The sequence below is a fragment of the Tursiops truncatus genome, chromosome 4, assembly GCF_011762595.2.
Source record: "Tursiops truncatus isolate mTurTru1 chromosome 4, mTurTru1.mat.Y, whole genome shotgun sequence".
NCBI classification, from domain to species: Eukaryota; Metazoa; Chordata; class Mammalia; order Artiodactyla; family Delphinidae; genus Tursiops; species Tursiops truncatus.
This window is the reverse complement of record NC_047037.1, coordinates 135036524-135061464: the sequence shown is the minus strand read 5'-3', so window position 1 is coordinate 135061464 and position 24941 is coordinate 135036524. Positions and strand designations below refer to the sequence as shown.

Here is a 24941-nt window from a genome sequence, read left to right as displayed (position 1 = left end):
TAATTAAAAAAATTTATTTATTTGGCTGTGCCGGGTTTTCGTTGCAGCACGCGGGATCTTTGTTGCGGCATGGGGGATCTTTTTAGTTGTGGCATGCAGGATCTAGTTCCCTGACCAGGGATCTAACCCATGCCCCCTGCATTGGAGCATGGAGTCTTAACCATTGGACCACCACGGAAGTTCCTGTGTATGTATATTTTTAAAGTTTGTGCATTTAAAGCAAAACTTCAACTTTTGAAAACGAGTTTAAAATTGTATACTAGCAATCCCTAGTCAATCTTATAAATTGAATCCTGAAGAATTATAGAGTTAGTACTGTGATATCTGCACATGCTTGAGGAAAGACTGCATCATTATTTTGAAATAAAACTATGTTGTCTAGTATGGTAGTAACCAACCACAACGTGGTTATCAAACACTTGAAATCGAGCTAGTCTAAATTGAGATGAGCCATAAATGTTAAAATTTCAAAGACTTAGTACACAAAATTATAAATTATCTCACCAATTTTCATACTCATTACATGTTGCAGTGATGATATTTTGATTGTGTTGTGTTAAATAAAATGTTAACACTAATTTCATCCATTTTTAAAAAAAATTTAATGCGGCTACTACAAAATTAAGTTACATGTGCTTACATGTATGGCTCACATTCTCTTTCGTTTTGAGGGAGATGATTTGAAATGGAAAAATCTGATGGAATTTAAAATCTATTTGCAATACCATAAGAAAACATTCATCTCTGAATAAAAACAAAAGCTACTCGATTTAAAGGATAGATTGTTCCCTTGAGCTATGAGTTAAAGAGATCGAATGTTGGGAAATCTGGTTAATGGTGAGAACAGACAATTTTTGGAAATGGGGAAAAAGTCTCCTGTTTATTACTACCTACTTGAGCAAATAAAGTTTCTCATCAATGATAACTCTAAAAAATTTGAAGAGATCATCTTAAAAAAGTCATCTTCATAGACAACAAATTTATGGTTACCAAAGAGCAAAGGGGAAGGGATAAATTAGGAGTTTGGGATTAACATATGCACTACTATATGTAAAATAGATAACCAACAAGGACTTGCTGTATAGCACAGGGAACTATACTCGATATTTTGTAATAGCCTGTAAGGGAAAAGAATCTGAAAAATATAAATGTATATGTATGTATAACTGAATCGCTTTGCTATACACCTGAAACTAACACAACATTGTAAATCAACTACACTTCAATTAAGAAAAAAAAAAAGAAGAAAGCCTTAAAAAAAAAGTCATCTTGATCAAGAATTGCCTGTATATAGTTGGTCCTTACTATTCGTGGATTTCTATCTGTGAATTTGTCCAATCCATCCTCAAGGTGCTGTCACAGTCATCTGCAGACATGCGCAGAGTGGTCAAAATACGAGTCGGCCAACATTCAGGCTCCCAGCTGAGGTCAGAAAACAGGACATTCTGCCTTCTTGTTTCTTCTCCCGCCCTTTAAATAAGTGTCCTTATTGTGGTTTAGTTAGTGCCATATTTTTTGCCTTTTTGTTGTTGCTTTTGCTCTTTGAAATGGCCCAAGCACAGAGCTGAAGTGCTGTCTAGTGTCCCCTAAGTACAAGGGCTTTGATGCGTCTTATGGAGAAAATACTTCTGCTAAACATTTTTTTTTTTTTTTTTTGCTGAAGTGCACAGCATGTGGGGATTTTAGTTCCCTGACCAGGGATCGAACCCCGGCCCACTGCAGTGAAAGCATGGAGTCCTAACCACTAGACCACCAGGGAATTCCCAGAAAATACCTCTATTAGAAAAGCTTTGTTCAGGCATGAGTGTGTCAGGGAGGAACAATAATTTCCCCTCCGCTCTTCTGAGTTCTTAGCTGATACCCTTGTAATAAAAGAACCATAGGAGAAGAACGGACAGAAGTTTATTAACATGTCTACCTCATGTATACAAGGGAGATACGTAGGGAAAAATGAGTAAGAATTCAGAATTAAATACCATCTTATAAGGAAAGGGGAGATGGATATAGGCCTCTTAGGACAGAGTAAATGGTTTTTAGGAAAGATGAAGGGGCCCTTAGGAGACAAGATGGGAGGTATGATAGTTGGTGACAGTGTTTCTCTGGGTGTGGTGTCCACTTCCATTCTCTTCTCCTGTGATAAGAGTCAATCTTCCCAGCTGATGACACTCCTGCGGAGGAGACTGATGACATTTTGGAGGGTCTGTCTGGATAAGGGGCGTTCACAGAAAGCCTGTTCCCACATTTGCTGTTTACAGTGCCTACAGCTCCAAATAGTCAATATACCCATATGGCATAGTTTGGGATGGCATGTTCTGAAGCCCTACAGACATACTTTGGAGTGGCATATTCTGCTACCTTCAAGTTTTAGTGCTGTTAGGCTGTGAGTTCAACGTTGAATCAACAAAAAGTTACAACCAGAAAAAAGAAGGGGAAATTTGCCGATTTGTACATGAGGCCGTTCTGGAAAGTGCTCAGGTAAAACCTGTAGTGTGTATCGATGCTAAGGAAAAGATGGAAAGGTGGCTCAACTCGTGAATTTACAAGATGACGACTCTTTTTTTTTTTTTTATATTACACACAGTAGGTGCTCAAAACATGCTACCCCACCCAGTTCTCTGGGGCTTTTGTCAGTCTGAGGACTTAGTTCTCACTGATCCTTATTCAAGGACATTCTGTCATCTTTTTGATCATCCAACTTACTTGGCATAAATTCCAGCTAAATATATAATTTCCTTCCTGGGAAAAGTTTTTATCATTTCTTCTTTTTCAGGTACATCACTTCTTTCTCCCTGCATACTCATGATGAAATATCTGTTGAGTGTCTTAGTGGGAGTTGTGTGTGTTTTAATGTGGAAAAGATAACCGTGGTTAAAGCATAACCACAAAACCCTTATCTAACCTTAAAAAGATGAGCAGTTGCTAACCAAATATCGAGCCAGCATTTAACTTTCCACAATTGTCTCATTTAAAAATATTTTATTTGCCATAAGATCCAAATATGGTACATTCATCGCAATTGCTTAAATCTCTTAAGCTATGTTTCCAGCTGCCATTTTTGTTTTTTTGTAGCAGTTTAGTTTTTGAAGACAGCAGGTGGTTGGTCCTGAGAAGCAAGTTTAGAGCTTTGAGATGCATACAGTCAGAGATATTTAACACTTGACCAAATATATGATGCTGGTCTAAAATATTTTTACAATCAGAAAAAAAGATTTTTAGGGACTTCCCTGGTGGCACAGTAGTTAAGAATCTGCCTGCCAGTGCAGGGGACATGGGTTTGATCCCTGGTCCGGGAAGATCCCACATGCCACGGAGCAACTAAGCCAACGTGCCACAACTACTGAGCCCACGTGCCACAACTACTGAGCCCACATGCCACAACTACTGAAGTCCACATGCCTAGAGCCTGTGCTTCGCAGCAAGAGAAGCCACCGCAATGAGAAGTCCGTGCACCACAATGAAGAGTAGCCCCCGTTCACCGCAACTAGAGAAAGCCCGCATGCAGCAACCAAGACCCAACGCAGCCAAAAATAAATAAATTAATTTAAAAAAAGATTTTTATAATTATGATAGATGGTTGCTACTTTAAGCCACTAAGTATTGGGGTGGTTTGTTACATAACAATAGTTGATTTGTAGAATGACTTTTCCCTTTCTGGCTTCTGTAGTTACAGGAAGGTCCGCAGAAGGAGGTTGGAGGGAATTCTAAGGGCTAGTCCACTGGGTCCACCACAGTCACCCTTTCCTTCCTGATTTGTGAAACTTTTTATATTATTAAGGATATTAACTCCTATTTTTGAGGCTATAACTGCTTTCTCCAGTGTTTCGTCTGTATCTTCTTTGGTTTAGGCAGCTTCCTTCATACGTAGACACCCGCAACATGTACGTGCACTAAATCAGTCTTTTGCTTTGTATCCATAGTTTCTTGTCCAGCTCCCATTTCTTGCAGTTCTGCTATGCAAATGTCCTCTTGTCATCTGCCAATATTCCTTCCAAAAATTCACCTAAATCTTTTAGGAACTCAGTCTCCAAAGAATCTTTTTAAAATCTTGGGTCATGAATTTTTCAAAGTCAGGTGACTCCCCAACAGGCAAAACTCAAGGGAGTTTCCGGTCAGTGGGCAGTGGGGACCACGCATCCTCTCATCTTACCTCCCTCATATCTGTCAGAAAGTGATCATATTGTAAAACTTTTACACTCTTTTTTTTTAAATTTATTTTTTTGAAGTATAGTTGAATTACAGTGCTGTGTTAATTTCTGCTGTACAGCGAAGTGACTCAGTTGTACACATACATACATTCTTTTTCATATTCTTTTCCATCATGGTTTATCACAGGATATTGAATAGAGTTCCCTGTGCTATACAGTAGGACCTCGTTGGTCATCCATTCCATACATACCAGTTTGCATCTGGTAATCCCAACCTCCCACTCCTACTCTCTCCCACCCCCGTTTATTTTTTCTTAAGCCTTACTCAAGGACTAGTGTAATTACTATTGGCTCAACTGTTTTACCTTACTTAGATAAGCTTAATAAAAGTATTCTTCTAGCAAAATTGGCTAATTAGTGCAGAGTTCTCTGATTAATGGTTCATATTTAGCAAAGAGTTTATGGGTATTTGAAAACAGTCTATTCCTTTTACTGTTATGTAAGGAAACCTGTTCCCCTGTCATCCTGGCTTCAGTAACTATTACTACATGACACTCTTGTTTCATAAATACCTCTCTCCACCCCTTCCTCCTTCATCCCACAGGTTTGTTTTAAAATCAAAGACATGCTGTTTTCTCCTAAATATCCAATATACCTCTAAAAGATAAGGACTCTTCTTTTTTTATATTTAAAAAAATTTTTTTAATAATTGTTTTAATAGATTTATTTATTTTTATTTATTTATTTTTGACTGCGTTGGGTCTTCGTTGTTGCACACGGGCTTTCTCTAGTTGTGGCGAGCAGGGGCTGCTCTTCGCTGCAGTGCGCCGGCTTCTGGTTGCGGTGGCTGTCTAGGCGCGTGGGCTTCAGTAGTTGTGGCACACGGACTCAGTAGTTGTGGCATGCGGGCTCTAGAGCGCAGGCTCAGTTAGTTGTGGCGCATGGGTTCAGTTGCCTCACAGTATGTGGGACCTTCTGGGACCAGGGATCAAACACGTGTCCCTTGCGTTGGCAGGTGGATTCTTAACCACTGAGCCACCAGGGAAGTCCCAAGGACTCATCTTAAAAATACAATGATCACACCCAAAGTTAGTAATTTCTCTGTATTGATTATTCAGTCAGTGCTTAAATTTTCTTGATTGTCTCAATCATTTTAGAGTTGTGTTCAAACCAGGATTTAATCCAAGTTCATATAATCACATTGTGCTTCATCTATATGTCTCTTAAGTCTCTTTAACCTATGGCTCTCCTGTCCTACCACCCCAACTTAAAAAAAAAAAAAAAAAAAGAGGGCTTCCCTGATGGCGCAGTGGTTGAGAGTCCGCCTGCCGATGCAGGGGACACGGGTTGGTGTCCCGGTCCGGGAAGATCCCACATGCCGCGGAGCGGCTGGGCCTGTGAGCCATGGCCGCTGAGCCTGCGCGTCCAGAGCCTGTGCTCCGCAACGGGAGAGGCCACAACAGTGAGAGGCCCTCATACCACAAAAAAAAAAAAAAAAAAAGAGAGAAACATGTCATTTGTCCTGTAGAATTTCCCACAGTCTGGAGGTTGCCGATTGCTGCTCTTAGTATTCTTTGGCTTCCTTTATTTTCTGTAAACTAATAGTTCTGTATGTATAGGCATAATCAGGTTCAGGTTAAATTATTTAGTCTGACTCCTTCAAATATATATGTACTTCCATCAGGAGTAACATGATATCTGGTTATCTCTTTTCATGATTTATGATTGGGACATCTTAACTTAGAATATACCCCCTGAATCTTCAGTAGGTAATGAACCAGACAGCCCATAATTTCAGCCCCCTTGTAGGTAGAGCACACACACACTAACTCTCCTGGCTTGCCTGCACACTCACACACCACGGCTTTCTCACGCCCGGAGAAGTAACAACAGGGCAACAGGAGGACCCAAGGGAAGGGTGGCCTGGATGGGGCTCCAGGTGATAGAATAAGAGCAACAGACTCAGATGTGGGTGTGTGGACTGACGAACAAAGTAAAAACACATGGAACTGGAAGGAAAGGAGCCCCATCTTGAGATGTTTCGTACAACCATATTGAAGTAAACTTTTTCTAAACTGTGCTTCAAACCAGCCAAGCAATAAATACTAATTTTACCAGTTGATTCATGCAGATTTGGTTTTCATTAAATATATGAATTTATCTTCTCTTCCTCCAACTCATTATAGTCCGTACTTTATAAAGGTTAATGGACAACCCTTGCAATAGCTTAAAGAATTATTTTCCATAATTTCCTACAGAATGAGGAGTACAGAGTTTCCTAATACAACAGGGAAGTAAGATTTTAGACATGAAAGATTATCTTTATATTGAAACTCATTAGGGAAAAAGTCTTGTGGCCAAATACAGCCGGATGTGAACTAGTAATTTAAATAATTTATCAATGATATGTCATAATGTAATTATGGCTAAATATTATTTTATTTCATTTAATCCTCAGCTCTGTGAGATGAGTCTTATTGCTCCCATTTTATAGATGAGAAAATTGAAAAGTAGGAGTTAAATTACTCATCTGTGAGTATGTTTTAGATGAAACATTTTAATCTTTCATATAGTAGTACTTTCTTACTTGATCTCATTCTGTAGAATAACTGCTTTAAATGTTTTCAAGGAGTAAACATAGTTAAAAATCAAATTCACTCTTAAAAGATAGATTCCCCACATTTGGAGAAATTAAGGAGATGGATATAAGCCTAGAAAAAAACTCAGAGGAGTTCCAAAAAAGCTGACCAGCGGAAGCAGTCCTGTGATCGGTACATGGCTTGCGAGGTGATTACTTGAAGAAGAGAAACTTATTTGTATTGAAAAGTACGGTTATTGTGACATCTGGCTAACACTCTCCAATCATATTCTCTCCTTCTTCCTTTCATTAATAGAAACTCGTTTAGGTTTTTATCATGGAGATTTTTCTAATGTATATAAAACCAGAGACAAAGGGGAACGTGGGGTTCGTTATATACCAACGACTTTTACCAGTTGTCAACTCATGACCAATGTTTCCTTCATTTCCTCACCTATTTAATCTTCCTTTTAACTGAATTTAAAAAAGTTTTGATATATAATTCACATACCATATAACTTCACTCATTTGGAGTATACAATTCAATGGCTTTTAGTATATTCACAGACATTCACAGATATCACCACAGTCAACTTGAGAACATTTTTATAACATCGGAAAGAAACCCTGTACCAGTATCAGTCACTCCCCATCTCCCGCTAATTGCACAAGCCCTAGGCAGCCACCAATCTACTCTCTGTCTCGATAGATTTGCTTATTTTGGACACAGTACAAACGAAACGGTACAATACGTACTCTTTTGTGACTGGCTTCTTTCACTTAGCCTAATGTTTTCAAGGTCTGTCCATGTTGTAGCATGTATCAGTACTTGGTTCCTTTTTATTGTCAAATAATATCCCATACCACGGATATCACATTTTATTCATTCAACTCTTGGAGTTGATGCTTGGAGTTATTTCTACTATTTTTTTTTTTTGCGGTACGCGGGCCTCTCACTGTTGTGGCCTCTCCCGTTGCGGAGCACAGGCTCTGGACGCGCAGGCTCAGCGGCCATGGCTCACGGGCCCAGCCGCTCCGCGGCATGTGGGATCTTCCCGGACCGGGGCACGAACCCGTGTCCCCTGCATCGGCAGGCGGACTCTCAACCACTGTGCCACCAGGGAAGCCCTATTTCTACTTTTTGATTTTTTCGAATAATGCCACCATGAACCTTTATGTACAAGTTTTTGTGTGGATGTATGTTTTGATTTTACTTGGGTATATACCTAGGACTGGAATTACTGGGTCATTGGGTGATTCTAGGTTTAGCTACGTGAGGAGCTACCAAATTGTGTTCCACAGAAGCTGCACCATTTTACTTTCCAACCAGCAGAGTATGAGGGTTCCAAATTCTCTGCATGCTCACCAACACATGTTATTGTCTGTCTTGTTTTTTTTTTTTTTTTTTTGCGGTATGCGGGCCTGTCACTGATGTGGCCTCTCCCGTTGCGGAGCACAGGCTCCGAACACGCAGGCTCAGCGGCCATGGCTCACGGGCCCAGCCGCTCCACGGCATGTGGGATCTTCCCGGACCGGGACACGAACCCATGTCCCCTGCATTGGCAGGTGGACTCTCAACCACTGCGCCACCAGGGAAGCCCTATTGTCTGTCATTTTATTCTAGCCACCCTATGGGTATGAAGTGGTATCTCATTGTGGTTTTTGGATTTGCGTTTCCCTATGGCTAATAACTTTGAGCGTGTTTTCTTGTGCTAATTGGCCATTTGTATATCTCCTTTGGAGAAACATCTATGCACATCCTTTTTTTTTTTACACTTTTTTTTAATTTAAATTTTTATTTTTTTGGCTGTGCTGCGTGGCGTGCGGGATCTTACTTCTCCAAACAGGATTGAACCCAGGCCCTTGGGAGTGACAGCACAGAGTCGTAACCACTGGACCACCAGGGAAGTCCCAGAAATGCAACAGATTTCTGTATATTAATCTTGTATCCTGTAACCTTGCTGAGTTCGTTTATTAGTTCTAACAGATGTGGGGTAGAGGCTTTAGGGCTGTCTGCATAGAGTATCTTGTTATCTGCAAATAGTGCCAGTTTTACCTCTTCCCTTCCAATCTGGATACCTTTTACTTCTTTTTCTCCTCTGCCCCTTTTTTGTAAGGACACCTGTGGTGGCATATAGGGCCCACTTGGATAATCCAGGATAAGCTCTTCCTCTTGAGATCTTTAGTTTAATCGCATCTTTTGCCACATAAGGTAATACGCAGTCTGGGAATATGGAAGTGAATGTACCTCTGGAGGGGCATTTTTAAGCCTGTCACAGAGGTTTGTGAAATAAACCAAACAGAAAAGTTCATATGTAATTCTCTGTTGCTAGCATAAGAAGACAAATCCAGTAGCTTAGCTCCAAGGGTCGGGGTAAGTTTCCACTTTGTCTTCAAGAATCTACTGGAGTGGGCTTCCCTGGTGGTGCAGTGGTTAAGAATCCACCTGCCAGCTCAGGGGACACGGGTTCAAGCCCTGGTCTGGGAAGATCCCACATGCCACAGAGCAACTAAGCCCACGCGCCACAACTACCGAGCCTGCGCTCTAGAGTCCACGAGCCACAACTACTGAGCCCGCACACCACAACTACTGAAGCCGGTGTGCCTAGAGCCAGGGCTCCACAACAAGAGAAGCCACCGCAATGAGAAGCCCGTGCACCGCAATGAAGAGTAGCCCCTGCTCGCCACAACTAGAGAAAGCTCGCACGCAGCAACGAAGACCCAACTCAGCCAAAAATAAATAAATAAATAAATTTATTTTTAAAAAAACAATCCACTGGACCTTTCCAAACCAGCATCTCTCTGTTGCTAACTCTGGTTGTTGGCTGGGCCCCCAGACCCTCCCGAAGGCAGTGGGCAGAGGGCCACGAGCTCTGTGAGGAACATCCAGCCACCCACTGGCTCTTCAGCATCCAAGAACAGAGGGGACCACTCTCTGAATGCTTCAGAGATTGTGAATGGGGAAGAGCCCGGAAGAGAGGGAAACTTCCATTCTCTTCTGCTGCCCCCTCCATCCCCCCAACTTGGTAAATCCCCTCCTTGGTGGTTAAAAAGGGCTTCCCCTGCTGGGCCAGCCCTCCTCTCTGTGCAAGGGCAGCCAGCTGAGGTCTGGTGCCAGCTGGGAAGCTGCCTAGAATGTTTTGCAGCCTGGCGAGCTGCCTGCGAGCGAGGCCGTCCCACACCATGGCCCTGGGAGCTTGGGCCGCAGAGATAGCTGGAATTGTACAAAAAGAGTGACACATAACGCCGTATCTTGCTTCACAGGCAGACCATGATGGCCTCTCAGAAGCCCTCTCTCCCAGACCAAGGCCACTCCCTGGGAACAACCCCAGATGCTCCTGTGTGATGGGAAAGAAGATTGGGGGACCCCTGGGGGCTGGCTGAGACCATAACTTACAAAAGGCTGAACTGAGGAAACTGGATTTCTCCATTCACACTAGCCTGAAAGACCATGAAAAACAAAGGTTTGATTCTTAACACTCATGTGGCCTTTTGGCCTCTGGCCATGAAGCTGAGGACAGAGGCTGTTTCTTCCTGCCATGCATTTGGAAGCTCCCTGAGTTGATAACCGGAGCTCGTTCAGGACAGCTGTTCATGCTTCTCCCCTAATTCTCTATGAAAGCAGCCAAGGTGGGGAAAAAATTTTTCACTGGGGAGAAATAGAATTCCAACAACAAAAATAGTTAGTTCTTTCTCTGAGACGGACCACAATCATTTTATCTATTGAAAACTTCTAAATGGAGCCTCTAAAAAGCGTCCTGGAAGAGATTTTAGCAATCAAGGAAAAAATTTTGCACATGCCTAGAAGCCTCAGGCAATCATGGAGCAAATCTGAGGCAAAGAGTTCCTAGGACTCAAAAAAAATCTTAAAGCTACTACATATAAAAATGAGCGAATGAGCACGACTGAAGTATAGGTCTGTCACAATAGATGTGACAGTGAACTCCGCGTCAAGAGAGGCGTGGGTCTTCTGGGGCCAGTTCTGGGGCAGCCGTGTGCTGTCACTGTGTTAGAGGCATGCAAATCTCTGAGGCTGTCCCTGGGAGGACTCAGTTTATTTGCTCAATTTTTTTTTTTTTTTTGCGGTACGCGGGCCTCTCACTGTTGTGGCCTCTCCCGTTGCGGAGCACAGGCTCCGGACGCGCAGGCTCAGCGGCCACGGCTCACGGCCCCAGCCGCTCCGCGGCATGTGGGATCCTCCGGGACCGGGGCACGAACCCGCGTCCCCTGCATCGGCCGGCGGACTCTCAACCACTGCGCCGCCAGGGAAGCCCTATTTGCTCAATTTTTGAGCTGATTAATGGGGAGGGTAGGCTGGCCTCACAATACCCTGGCGCCAGAGCATGCAGTGATGTTGGAGATGCCTTGGAAAATGGCTCTCATTGTGCTGCAGGCTAGTGATGGGAGCAAAGCCCAGCTGAGTGGTAAATTCCTGGGTCAATAAGAACACAGAGTCCTAGCCAGCAGCACAAAGATCTGGAAGAATGTGACTTGGGAGGAATCCAAGAACGGCTGAAAGAGATTGATTCTAAAAAAGCCACCGTGCCTGGGATGGTGGTAGCCTGGTGGTCATGGGGGCAGATAATGTCGGAGCAGTGGGTAGAGGCCCCTGACTGCTGGCTGTAGGACTGGAGACCCTGACTGTGCAGGGGAGCAAGTGGGGCAGTCTGAAGCATCTTTCACAGAGGCTAGCACAGCTGGGGCCCGGAGTTCATTTCTGGGTTTGACCCCTAGAATCTCCTTGGCACTGATGACCCCAATCTCCTGCTAGTACTGAAAACACGAGCCTGGTTGGCATGGAGACCTGGGCAGAAAACCCCCTAGGTGCCTCTGGTCCGTGGGGAAGTAGTTGCTGGAGATGGAGCCTGTGAACGTCAGAATGGTCATCTTCATGCTCAGGTCAGCCTGTGCGTCTTGATGGAGCAGACGAGCTGGCCTAGAGCAGCAGCAAACCCCGGTGTTTTGGTGAGATGTCACCTGCTGGGCCAAAGACTTCTTTCTTGAGCTGAAGCTGGCCGCTGATGAGCTGTGTCTACTGGTCACCTGGATGAGAAGCTTCTTGTGAGGGACAATGGCTTGAGAGGTTGAGGCCTCCAAAAGCTGGTCTTGACGGCACTGACCTAAAGTGACGCTTGCAGTTCAGATCAACTATCTGAATTCTGCTGCTGGGTTACCTGTCCTGAAGCAGATGCTCCTGTTTGGGAGGGTGAGGTTCCTCTGTCCCAAACGCAATGCTGTAACGATGATGTTTCTCGGACCCAAATGGCAACAGGCTGGGTCAGGCCTCCTTTGGAGCCTAGAACATTGTTCTGAAGCTTCTGTTCATACTGGTCAAAAACACTGGGAGTTCAGTAATTTTCCTTGTTGGGTTATTTTTGTACCTTGTAGTGATTGATGGTCCACAACGTTAGGTGGACTTCATAAGCTGGGTTCAGAGCTGTGTTCTCCCAAATCAGCAACCTGAATCCTGCAGGTTGTGCTCCTGTAGACTGCCTCCTGGATTTGTGTGCTCCTGTGCTCCTGTAGACTGCCTCCTGGATTTGTGTCTTCTGTTTGAAACTTGTGGTCTTCCTCCTGAATACCAGGATAGTTTCCCTGTGCTCGGTCATCCTCTCCTTCTGAGAGATGCAAGTTAATGCATAGATTCCAAGAATTTGAGAATCCTTGCAGGTAATTGAGGTGACGTGGCCACCAGTTGACCCTCCAGGTGGACCCAGGCCATCTGGGGCTCCCGCCCCCTCCCCTGTCCATGGAATGTACACTCTGCCCACCATCCGCACAGTGGGAGCTGTTTTCAGGGACACAGCTGAGAGAGTTAAAGGTGTGGAGACCACCTGCACTGTGCACACAGTTGAACCCAGTTAAAGTCTCTACAGAAATTTTTAAGGTACTGTCAGGTGGGTGCTGAGATCTACTCAAGTTATAGCCCAAGACAAGCCTTGAAAGCAAGTTCCTTTGCTTATTAAACCTGCCACCTACCAATCTGGAGTGCTTCACCTCCTTCTTTGGTTTCTCCTTGCCCTCTGAGTACCGGAGCCAGTTTGCAAACCAACACTTTCCTAGAAGCTGTCTGCTTCTGTGTCCTTTATAACTGTCCGGTCAAAGACCAGCTCTACCAAGGGCCTGGTTATATTTCCGGGGGTAGCTGCTCTTCAAGGCTTTTAGCATGGAGTGGCTGTGCCTGAAGGGCGGCAGTGCTTTAGGGACACTGAGCTTGGACACGGGATTGGGGTGGAGACCAGCGTCCGCAGCACTAATAATGGGAATAATGACGGCAGCGTCAGGTCCCACAGCACAATGTTGCCTCATCCCACCTCCAGTGACCTTCCTATCTCTGGTGTTTCTACCCTGTGTGTCCTTCCCCCGCTTACACACACAGACACAATTCTCACCCACCCACGAGGCACGTGATATTACATGAAAGAGAGAGATGGGAGCAGTGACTTGGAGTCATAGTTCATGACTTGAAGTCATAGCTTAAAAAAGTAGTCATAGTTTAAAAAAATCAGTTATTTTAACTTATATTATTGTATCTCCTACTTCTGTGGGTTTGCATTGGTGATTTATAATCCAGTGGTTTCAATGCTTTTCCTCCAGCATTACTAGGAGATGCACTATGCCTCCATTACTGACAGGGGCTACTGCACTCGTGTTTCTCAGTTTTGAGCTGCATAGCAGGATATTGTTAGAGACTGGGGAAAGTGAGTGAATATGCTATTTCAGAAAACCACTTTCCCATTCATATACTCCCCATCCCAGAATCACTGGCCATAAAGAGTATGGAGGAAAGCTAGTTTAAGGGAATAAAAAGCCCTATTTACTTTTTCCTGACTATCACCCAATGAGCTGTCAAAGACCCCATATGGGACCATCAGAGAAACTTGTGGTCATTAAAAAAAATAATAAAAGCCTAAGTTTATTAGAAACTTGTCAGCCGAGGAAGCCACTGGTTGAATGAATTCCATCCAACGGACTCCACTAGAGTGTTGAGCTCTTGGGTTTCACAAGGATTTGTTTGAATTGTTAGTCACATGGCAGAAATTAGAAATTGAGGTCTAAACTGGGGTTGGTCAGAATTTATAAACTAAGAGAGTTGCTGAAATGGTTTGTATTTGAACAGTTTATCTGTGAGCTTATCTTTCAGAAACACACAACTCTGCCACGTAAACTGTTGCCTGAGCTGTTTGAGCTTAAACAGTCTTTCTGTATTTTAAGTTTTTGGTTTCTGTGTAGCTTATCTAGTTGACAGGATGTAATTCTTCATGTTTCTATCTCTCAGTCACAATTTTTGGATCATACTTCAACCATGGCTATGGGACAGACCACATCCTTGTCTAGATGATCTGACTATACTTACATCACTGAGTTAAGCAAAGGGTCATGATGGAAGTCACTTGAGGAGTTTCACTTGATGTTAGACCTTCTTGCTTCTATCAGCAAAGATCATTTGATAAAAGAGCAGCTATGTGCAATACTTAAGATTTTTTAGAACCAATATTTGACCATTGCAACAGTGACAAACACTGAGTTGATAGTCTACTTCTAAGCCAGGAACCAAATGTGTCCCATTTAAGCCAAGAAAATAATATGAAGAGCCTTTTTTTTTTTTTTTTTTTTTTTGGCTGCGTTGGGTCTTCATTGCTGTGTGTGTGCTTTCTCTAGTTGTGGCGAGTGGGGGCTACTCTTCGTTGCAGTGCGCGGGGTTCTCATTGTGGTGGCTTCTCTTGTTGCAGAGCATGGGCTCTAGGCACACTGGCTTCAGTAGTTGAGGTGTGCGGGCTCAGTAGTTGTGGCTCGCAGGATTACTTGCTCTGCATGGGATCTTCCCGGACCAGGGATCGAACCCATGTCCCCTGCATTGGCAGGCGGATTCTTAACCACTGTGCCACCAGGGAAGTCCCAAGAGCCTTGTTTTTACCAAATTTTCTCATGCCATTGTTTTCCAGATCTCTCTCTCTCTTTTTTTTTTTTTTTTGCGGTACGCGGGCCTCTCACTGTTGTGGCCTCTCCCGTTGCGGAGCACAGGCTCTGGACGCGCAGGCTCAGCGGCCATGGCTCACGGGCGCAGCTGCTCCGCAGCATGTGGGATCTTCCCGGACCGGGGCACGAACCCGTGTCTTCTGCATCAGCAAGCGGACTCCCAACCACTGCGCCACCAGGGAAGCCCTAAGGTAGCGTTTTGTCTTCTTAACTGGGTGACGCGAATCTGAGGATCAACTCTTTGTAATCTGATCGTCGTGTGGTGGTGGGCAGAACCCGGTAGGAGCCTTTTCATCAGGTTTGGGAGCTCCTTCCTCTGAGGTCCCTTCTAGAGGCCCAGGTCTCAGGTTTTAGGTCGTCCTAGGAAGTGATTGGGAGGAGGTGAGCAAAGGCTGCCTGAAGCTGACAGTCTTATCGCCAACAGACAGCTCAAAACTAAACAAAATATGACCAAAGTGTATCCCAAACCCTTTGAAGGCAATAATCCTATCAAGTTCATTTGGAAATGCTCTGAGGGATGCTAAAGCCTGGGCTTTTGTCCACGTCCCATCTTTGCAGTTTCCCAGCATTTTGGGTAAAGGATGAGGCATGTGCTACAAACCTCCTCGGTCGCTTTAGTAAATTCCCCACCAACACTGACCAAGGACAGTAGCCAACCTCATGAAAAGACCTCCCAGGGTTCCTCTTGAGGTCTTCCGGCACCAAGAGCCTACCCCTGAGGGCACTAGAGATCATTCTCTAACCACCTTCAGTCACTTCTTTCCTGAGATCTCTTTTCCAATTTCAGAGCCACTTTCTGACATTTGGTGTGTTGGTCACTTTGAGCTAGTCCAGATATTTGGCTCTGAGAAGCTCTAAGGACCATGAGTTTAGTAAGGGCTACCTACTCGGTATGGTGTCCATCCAGAGCTTTTCTTTTGTGCTTCAGGTTGTTCTTTTATTGAGTATGTTTCTATCTTTCTAGTAGCCATTTCCATAGAAAACATCAGGGCTTTTAGGAGTTTCTTAATCTACTAGTGACCATTTTACATTTGACTTCCTGCAGATACCATGAACCCTCACTGTTTCCAGAACATCCCCAAATCATACCAACCAACTCAAAGACATACACGTTTTCAATATATGTATTAACATATACTTAATCCACAGCCAATCGGCAAGCTCTAGTGATGTGACAAGTTTAAGTAGATTCTTCTAAGTAGAGGGTCTCTTCTAAAGATTAGTTAAAATCTGTTATAGTGCGTAGAGCCTGTGCGTTTCCTGTTTCAATTCCACAAACAATGTCAAATATGGACTTTCCATGGCAGTCTCCAACAATTCTGCTTGAGGGATAGATAGTTCCTGAACCATCAAAGCAGAGGTTAAGCATCAGAGGGTTCTCCTCATTAGATAAAGGACAAGTGTGTTGGGGGTCAAGAAAATACAATTGTAGATATAAATGGGTGAGGGAGAAAGTCATAAAATCTCATGGCGGGTGAGTGTGGTTGCTGAGAAATATTGACTATTTTCAATGAGTAGAAAGAATTGTACGGCATGAGGGACCATTACGCTAAAAGGAGATCCTGGGGGTAAGTTGGTGGGTCTCCTGATTCTTGGGCTGCCGTTGCTGCTGCTCTGAGGCACGTGAATGAGCCTTTGCCACTGGATCAAGAAAAAGGCTGGCATAAGTTTTTGCCTCAAGTCCTCAGGATGCTGGGTAAAACTTGGAAGGCTTTGTGTGTGACTGAATGAGTGGAGAGCCATTGTGGAAGTTGTTGGAAGGCTAGCATTAGGTTACAAAATGCCTTCTCATGTTTGGGTTCCTGTATCCGTTGCCCACGGCTTCCAAAACAAATGACTCCAAACTTAGTAACTTGCACCAACAAAAATTTATTCTCCCGCAGTTTTAGAGGCCATAAGTCTGAAGTCAAGTTGTTGGCTGTGTTCCTTCAGAAGGCTCTGGAGTAGAATCTTTCCTTTGTAGCCTCTTTCAGCTTCTGGTGGCTGCAGACATTCCTTTGCTTGTGGCTGCATCACTCCCATCTGTGCCCTTCCTCACATGACCTTCTTTTCTCTCTGTGTCAATACTCTGTGTCTCTTATAAGGACACTTGTCATTGGATTTAGGTCCCAACCAGATAATCTGGGATAATCTCATCTCAAGATTCTTAACTAAATTATATCTGTAAAGACTTTTTTACCAAGGAAGGTCACAATCACAGGTTCTGGGATGTGGACATCACTTTGGGGGGCCACCGTTAAATACACTACAACTTTGGGGGGCCACGGTTAAATACACTACAACTTTGGGGGGCCACCGTTAAATATACTACTGCTCCCGAGAACAGGGTGCTATGACATTGAGGACTTCGTTTAAGTCAGAGAAATGTGGTGATCACAAAAAAGTTAGGAACTCACTTTACAATAGCCAGTGTGACCCCAAATCTTCTTTAATTGTCTTTTACTATCAAGACAGGGCAGCTCTGAAGGGCTTATAATGAACCTTCCTGGGGTAGGCTTACATATTGTGGTTTGTTTCTGCCAAGATTATACTTTACCTCTAGAAACTTTACATTCTTTGTGAAAAAAATAATAAGTAGGTAAATTAATCTGTTTTGGAGCTTATCTTAATCCTTAGAACATAGCAAAATGCCACAGACATACTGGAGCAGAGAGAAATCCTAGAGAAATGTAAGGTTTTTAAGATCTGAATTTAAAACTTGTAAAAAGTGGAAGGGGCTTCTTCTGTAAACTCTTGGGGGCATAACTGTCGTCCTTCCCTGGAGAAGGCAAACAGGCATTGGTATCTTAATCTAGATGGTAGAGCCGTGTCTTGGCTATTGTAAATAGCGAGCACTTGGGTTTTATAAAGCTTTGTTTTGTTTTGGTGAGGAGGTAGTCACGGGGGGAATTTATTTTCGGCTGTGTTGGGTCTTCGTAGCTGTGTGGGCTTTCTCTATTTTGAGAGCGCAGGCTCAGTAGTTGTGGCGCACGGGCTTAGTTGCTCTGCAGCATGTGGGATCCTCCCGGACCCTGAATCCGTGTCTCCTGCGTTGGCAGGTGGACTCTTAACCACTGTACCACCAGGGAAGCCCATCATGGGGGGAATTTAAAGGCAGGAATCATTTAACCTGGGATGAGGGCAGAGACTGATAAGAATTTGTAAATTAGACCAGTTGCTGTAATAGTCTGGCTTACAGTTTGTCAATAGTCTTTTCTCTTGAACACAAAACCAAGCAAGTTGTTGCTCAGCCCAGTGGGAAGGAGCTTGGGCTCCACTGGCAGAACTCAAGCAGAAGCCAGAGGTCCAGAATCTCCAGAAGTTACAGAACAATCTTGTGAATTGTTTTTGGTATATCGCCATGTGGCCCGCATGGCTCTACCATCAACCCCTTTACCCTGAGTTAATACACTGCCACTAGAGCATGTTAGTTAACTCAACCCACAGGGCACAAAGCCTCTCTTGTTCCCAACAATTCTTCCTCCTTGATCTCTTTGCAGTGGATTGACCTTGTTTAGGCCCTGCATTTCAGAAATGACACAGGTCACTGATGGGCAAGAGATCAGCCCATCTCCCTGCAGCTGCTTCAAGTCACCTGCTCCTGGATGGAGGTCCATGTGGTACCCTCTCCTTTCTTTTTTTTAAAGTTTTTATTGAAATATAGTTGATTTACGAAGTTGTGTTAGTTTCAGGTGTACAGCAAAGTGATTCAGATATATATATATTATATGTACATATATATGATTCTTTTCCATTATAAGTATTAGCCTCTCCTTTCCTGAACTTCCTGAAGAGCCAACAGCGTTCTCTACCACCGGACAGCACGTCCCATCTGGAGGGAGAGGTGGGGACGCTACCACAGAGACCAAAAGCACACACAAAAGAAGAGGCACGATTGCTGGCGGTTGTGTCCCTTGGCTGAAGGCAAGGAACTTCCTGAGCTCTCTGTTCTCCAACAGCAACACCTCAGTACAGCCAGGAATCCTAGGGATAGCTGTCACCAAGAGACGCCAGAGGTTTTTTTTTTTTTTTTGTGGTACACGGGCCTCTCACTGCTGTGGCCTCTCCCGTTGCGGAGCACAGGCTCTGGACGCGCAGGCTCAGCGGCCATGGCTCACAGGCCCAGCCGCTCCACGGCATGCGGGATCCTCCCAGACCGGGGCACGAACCCGTGTCCCCTGCATCGGCAGGCGGACTCTCAACCACTGCGCCACCAGGGAAGCCCACGCCAGAGGTTTTTACATCTGTGCTGGCTGGGGTGATCTGTCAAACCTTACACTGAATCACAAATGTGGCCAAACTGTTTGCTAAACATGCAAGGAACGTGGGTGTCTTACTTTCCTGGGGCTTCTGAAACAATCACAAACTGGGCAGCTTAAAACCACAGAAATCTATTCTCTCAAAGTAAGTCTGAAATCAAGCTGTCTGTAGCACTGTTCTCCCTCTGACGTCTCTAGAGGAGGACGCTTCCTTGCCTCTTCCTCCTTCTGGGGGCGGCAGGTGTTTACTCGCTTGGGGCTGCGTCACTCCAGTCACTGCCTCTGTGGTCACAATGCCTCCTCTTCTTGTTTTTCAAAACTTGCTCTGTCTCGATCTTATAAGGGTACCTGTGTGATGGCATTTCGAGGCCACCCAGATAGTTCAGGATAATTTGCTCAGAATTCTAACTTAATCACACCTTTTGCAATATAAAGTAATATTTATCCTTTTGCCGTATGTATTAGTCAATTAATCAGGATTTTCCAAGAAAATAGACCAATAGTGGGTGCGTGTACGTGTGTGTCTGTGCATGTGTGCGTGTATGTGTGTGTGCACATATAGAGAGTGAGAGGGAAGGAGAGAGGGAGGAAGGGAGGTGGCGAGAGAGAGTTTAAGGACGTTTAAGGAATTGACTCACACAACTACGGAGGCTGGCAAGTACACAATCATCAGGGTCGGCCAGCAGGCTTGAGAGTGACATCAGTAAGATGGCAGAATAGGAAGTCCCCGCCCTCATTTCCCTACAGAAACACCAATTTGACGGAGGACCGGAATCTAGTTTCGGTACTCCAGAGGAGCCCAGAACTGAGAGAAGCTGCGATGCAACGCATAAGAAGAGTGAGTTCACTTTATGCACCTCAGCCCTCCCCTAAGCCAGCACAGCTCAGCGCTGAGCGAGATGGCCATGACCCTCGAATTCTCCCTTGTGGGGGAAGATGGAATGTAGTGTGCCTCAAATGTTCTGCTCTTTCAGTGCACTGCCCGGGGGGCCAGCTTTTTCCTTGCCTCACATGGAGTGCTGATGGAACCAGGATAGTGGGGACACCTGGGTGCAGTTAAGGACAAAGGAAAAGGGGCGGGGATTTGGTGTGACTGGCACAGCTCTGTGAGATTGAGAGAAGGTGCGGAACCTGAAGCATCTCCACAGGCAAGAAGGAAGAGGCATGGACCATGCCTCCAACATCCTGGCCCGCAGCAGTGCAGCAGTCAGACACCAGAGAAAGAAGAGATTTCGGGTTCCTGGAGGGCAGGAGTAGAAACCAATAAGTCCTCTAATTTGGAATCTACACACACAAGTCCAGAGAAGTCCCCTCCATAGGGGACTTCTTTAGGATCAGGAAAGCTCCTGATCCTAAAGAAATGGAGATCTACAAATTGCCTAAGAATTCAAAATAATCATATTAAAGTAGCTCAGGGAATTATGATAGAACACAGATAGACCACTAAACAAAATCAGGAAAACAACACACGAACAAAACGAGAAGTTCAACAAAGACAGGAACTCTAAAAAGGAAACAAATTCTGGAGCTGAAGAATACAAAGGAATTTCAAAATTTACTAGAGGGCATGCTTGATAAAGATGAAGGATCACTGTGCTCAAAGAAAGTCACTTGAAATTATCCAGTCAGAGGACCATAAAGAAAAAAGTGAAGGAAGTAAAGGACTTATGGCATATCCTCAAGCAAATCAATATACACACGATGGTAGTCCCAAAAGGAGAAGAGAGAGAAAATAAGGGAGAAGCCTTATTTAAAGAAATAATGGCCCCAAACTTCCTATATCTGGGGTGGGAAATGGACATACAGATTCTCAAATGACCTTAAATAGAATGAACCCAGGATGGGATGAACCTACATGGAGACCCACTGTAGTCAAATTTTCAAAATTAAAAGACAGAATTTTGAAAGTAGCAAGAGAAAAGCAACTTATCACATACAAGGGAGCCTCCATAAGAGTCCCTTGAGTAGATTTCTTAGCAGAAACTGTGCAAGCCAGAGGTAGTGGAATGATATATTTAAAGTGTTGAAGGAAAAAAAAAAACTACCAAACAAAAATACTATGCCTGGAAAAACTATTCTTCAAAACTTAAGGAGAGATATAGACTCCTGGGCAAACAGAAGCTGAGGGAGTTTATCACCTCTAGACCTGCTTTACAAGAAATGCCAAAGGGAGGTCTTAAAGTTGAAATACAAGGATGCTAAGCAGTAACACGAGAGCGTATGAAGTAAGAAACTCAATGGTAAAGGTAAATATACGGACAAATACATTATACTGCAATACTGTAATGATGGTATGTAATCACGATTCAAGTCTAACAATTAAAAAGACAAAAGAATTAAGAATAACTATAACTATAAAAATGTGTTAATAGATACACAATATAAAAAGATGTAAACTGTGATATAAAAGTTTGTGGTGGGGGAGAAGTAAAAGTGTAGAGTTTTTGTATGTGATTGAAGTTTTGGTTTTTTTTGTTGAAGTTTTTATAAGCTTAAAATAGACTGTTATAACTATTAGATGTCTTATGTAAGCCTCACAGTAGCCACAAAGAAAATACCTATAAAAGATACACAAAAGAGAAAGAAATCAAAGCACATCACTCAAAAAAAAATCAACAAACCACAAAGGAAGACAGCAAGAAAGGAGAAGCGGGACAAAAAACTACAAGACAGAAAACAATTAACAAAATGACTCTAGTAAGTCCTTACCTCTCAATAATTAAATGTAAATGGATTAAACCCTCCAATCAAAAGACAGTTGTGGCTGAATGGATAAAAATAGCACCCACCTATGTGCCGTCTACAAGAGACTCACTTTAGATTCCACACGGAATCTAAAGGCTGAAATACACCTTTCAGGTGTTGGCTGAAAGGGAAGAGATGGAAAAAGATACTTTATGCAAATGGTAACCAAAAGACAGTAGGAGTGGATGAACTTCTATCAAACAAGAGGTTGCATAAAAAACTGTCTCTAGAGACAAAAAAGGTCAATATGTAATGATAAAAGGCTCAATTCATCAGGAAGCTATAACAATTATAAGTATATATGCACCCAGTATCACAGTACATAAATATATTGATGAAACGTTGATGAAGATGGTCTGGAAGTGAATTCCCTCTTCCTCAGGGGACCTCAGTCTATTTTATCTTAAGGCTTTGAGATGACTGGATAAGGCTCATCTACATTACAAGGATAACCTGCTTTATTCAAAGGGTGCTAATTTAAATGTTAATCTCATTGAAAAAATACCTTCACAACAACATTCAGACTGGTGTTTGACCAGTCTAGGTACTGTGGCCCATGAAAGGTGACACAAAAAATAGGCAAGCATACCAAATAAGGTAATATTCATTTCCAGGGATTAGGAAATGAATATATCTTTGGAAGCTATTTTTGTTTATTTAAAAATATAAAAATTTTAAATTAAAACAATTTCATTGATTTATAACATTATATAAGTTTCAAGTGTATGACAGTATTACGTCTGTATACTCTATAGCGCGCTCACCAGCAAAATTTGAGTTTCCACCCATCACCATACAGTGATCCCTTTTATCCATTTCACCCTCCCCACTGCCCCTTCCCCTCTGGTAACCACTACTCTGATCTCTGTATCTATGTGTTTGGTTTGGTTTGTTCATTTATTTGTTTTCTTTTTCTTTTCTTTTTTTTTTTTTTTGCGGTACGCGGGCCTTTCACTGTTGTGGCCTCTCCTGTTGCGGAGCACAGGCTCTGGACGCGCAGGCTCAGCGGCCATGGCTCGGGGGCCTAGCCACTCCGTGGCATGTGGGATCTTCCCAGACTGGGGCAGGAACCCGTGTTCCCTGCATCGGCAGGCGGACTCTCAACCACTGCGCCACCAGGGAAGCCCTGTTTGTTTGCTTTTTATATTCCAGATATGAGTGAAATCGTATAGTATTTGCCTTTCTCCATCTGACTTAGTCCTCTTTGCATAACACCCTCAACGTCCATCCATGTTATCACAAATGGGAATATTCTCATCTTTTTTTACGGATGAGTGGTATTCCATTATGCGTTTGTGTGTGTTTCTGTGTGTGTGTGTATAACATCTTCTTTATCCTTTCATCTGTTGATCGGCACTTAGTTTCCATATCTTGGCAATTTTAAACAATGCCAAGATGAACACAGGGATGCATATAAGTTTTCAAATTAGTGTTTTCGTATTCTTTGGATGAATACCTAGAAGTGGGATAGCTGGATCATACAGTAGTTCTCTACTTAATTTTTTGAGGAATCTCCATACTATTTCCATAGTGGCTGCACCAATTTTCATTCCCTCCAACAGTGTATGAGGGTTGCCTTTTCTCCACACCCTCAACAATCCTTGTTATTTAAGTGCGGGCAGCGAACCTAACCCTGTGGGATTCCCAGCGTGCTCCCAGTTGGGAGGGTTGTTTATGAAGGTCTTACTGCGTGCCAAGTCATTAACTGGAATGTTTTATTTAATGTTTACCTAATCCTTACAATTGCTAAAAGTGCCTGCATTCTGGTTTGTTCTAGGTCATAGACAATAAGTGGCATATGTAGTTAGGTGTTATTTTATGGAATTAGGAAAAAAATCTTTAAGATCTCTGTGTCCATTTCCAAACTAGTAGTTCAGATGTTATGGTGTTGATCTAGACATTGATAATCCTCTGCTGGCAGTTTAGAAAAATAAAATGACAAGAGGAAACTAACAGCCTAGTGGAAGGGAAACACTTGTAAAGTAAACCTGACTCTTCAAATAAGGGTTCCACACTTGCCTTCAGGGGCTGTCACTTTTCACCTCCCCAAGCCTGAGAATCAGATGTGAAAAGTGACAAATAACATGACAGTAGAGGCGTCTGCACAACATGGAGTGCTTCTGTGAAGGGAGGGAATGTGGTGGACAGTCCCTGGGGCCTTGGGGAAGCCAGGCGTGGTGCTGGGCAGTACGAAGCTTCTCGTCACTGCCCTGGGTGGTGTTGGGCCCCTCTCACAGGGACTCGTGATGGAAGACACTTGTGCAATTCCAACGTGATTTCAACATTGTCACCTATATAGGGGCGATTCCTATGACTATTATCCCCATTTTACATTTGAAGGGATACAGTAGATGCAGTATTTTGATCAAGGTCATGCAGGAAGGCGGCAGCGCCAAGACTTTTTGGTTTCAGCTGTTTGCCTTGAAAGATTTCAAACAGAAAAGTAGAACGAATAGTAGAGTGGACACCCGTATGTCCTCCAAAGCAGGTCCAACAATTATGAGTAACTGAGCTGGTTCAGCCTTGAAGAGTCTGTATAAATGGACGTTTATAAAGAACTGTTTATTCATCTATTGACTTTTATTTATTATTTGTCACCCATCCCACTTTTCCTCCCCTGGGATCACAGAAGGAAACACAAACGGCTTCACAGAATTAGTAGCCATTTCCCAGTGAGGACTTGATAGAGATATTTTGATTCTTTTATTTCTTCTTTTTTTTTTTTTTTGCATAGGGATATTTTTGACAGTGTAAGTGTCCTTTCCGTGAAATTGGGACAGGAGCATAATCGGGCCCATGGGGGGAGCTGTGAGTGAGCTCACCATTGCACAACTTTTTTCTCGGAAACAAACTGTCCATGAGGCCCCTCAGCATCCGGGGGCAAAAGGGCCAAGTACACGGGGGTCTCTGCTCCTTCTTCTGGGCTTTTGGTGGCTGTGGGTCCCGCCATGTCAGTTCTCACCCACCCTGGGCAGCAGGCATTCAGGAGGATCTTGTCCCCTCCTCTCTGCTCACTCAGTTTCCTGGCTTGGATTCTGGACAGGACCGTGACGCCGATTTTCGTCACCCCATAGGCGGTCTCAGGCCAGCCCTCCTTCCTGTGCACCCCGTTCTTTGTGTCTTCCACAAACTTGTTCATGAGCCCCACCAGCTCCTCTTCTGTGATGGTCTCACTTCGAAACTTCTGCTGCAGTTCGGGGCTGCATTTTTTAAGAGAGCTGACACTCACAAAGCTAGACACATTCACCACTCTGC

The 24941-nt window shown here is 43.7% G+C and overlaps 1 protein-coding gene and 1 long non-coding RNA gene across 2 annotated transcripts in view; one reads left to right on the top strand and one right to left on the bottom strand.

Moving 5' to 3' along the window:
* LOC141278616 (uncharacterized) overlaps positions 1-24468 on the top strand; it is a 33001-nt gene extending 8533 nt beyond the window's left edge. The window contains exon 2 of the long non-coding RNA XR_012331608.1: positions 48-24468. This is a non-coding gene — a long non-coding RNA (uncharacterized lncRNA). The remainder of the gene's footprint in view (positions 1-47) is intronic.
* The window catches only part of CBR1 (carbonyl reductase 1), a 6324-nt gene continuing 5630 nt past the window's right edge, over positions 24248-24941 (bottom strand). The window contains exon 3 of the mRNA XM_004311403.4: positions 24248-24941. Coding sequence (XP_004311451.3) covers positions 24505-24941 — 437 coding nt within the window. The 3' untranslated portion in view covers positions 24248-24504.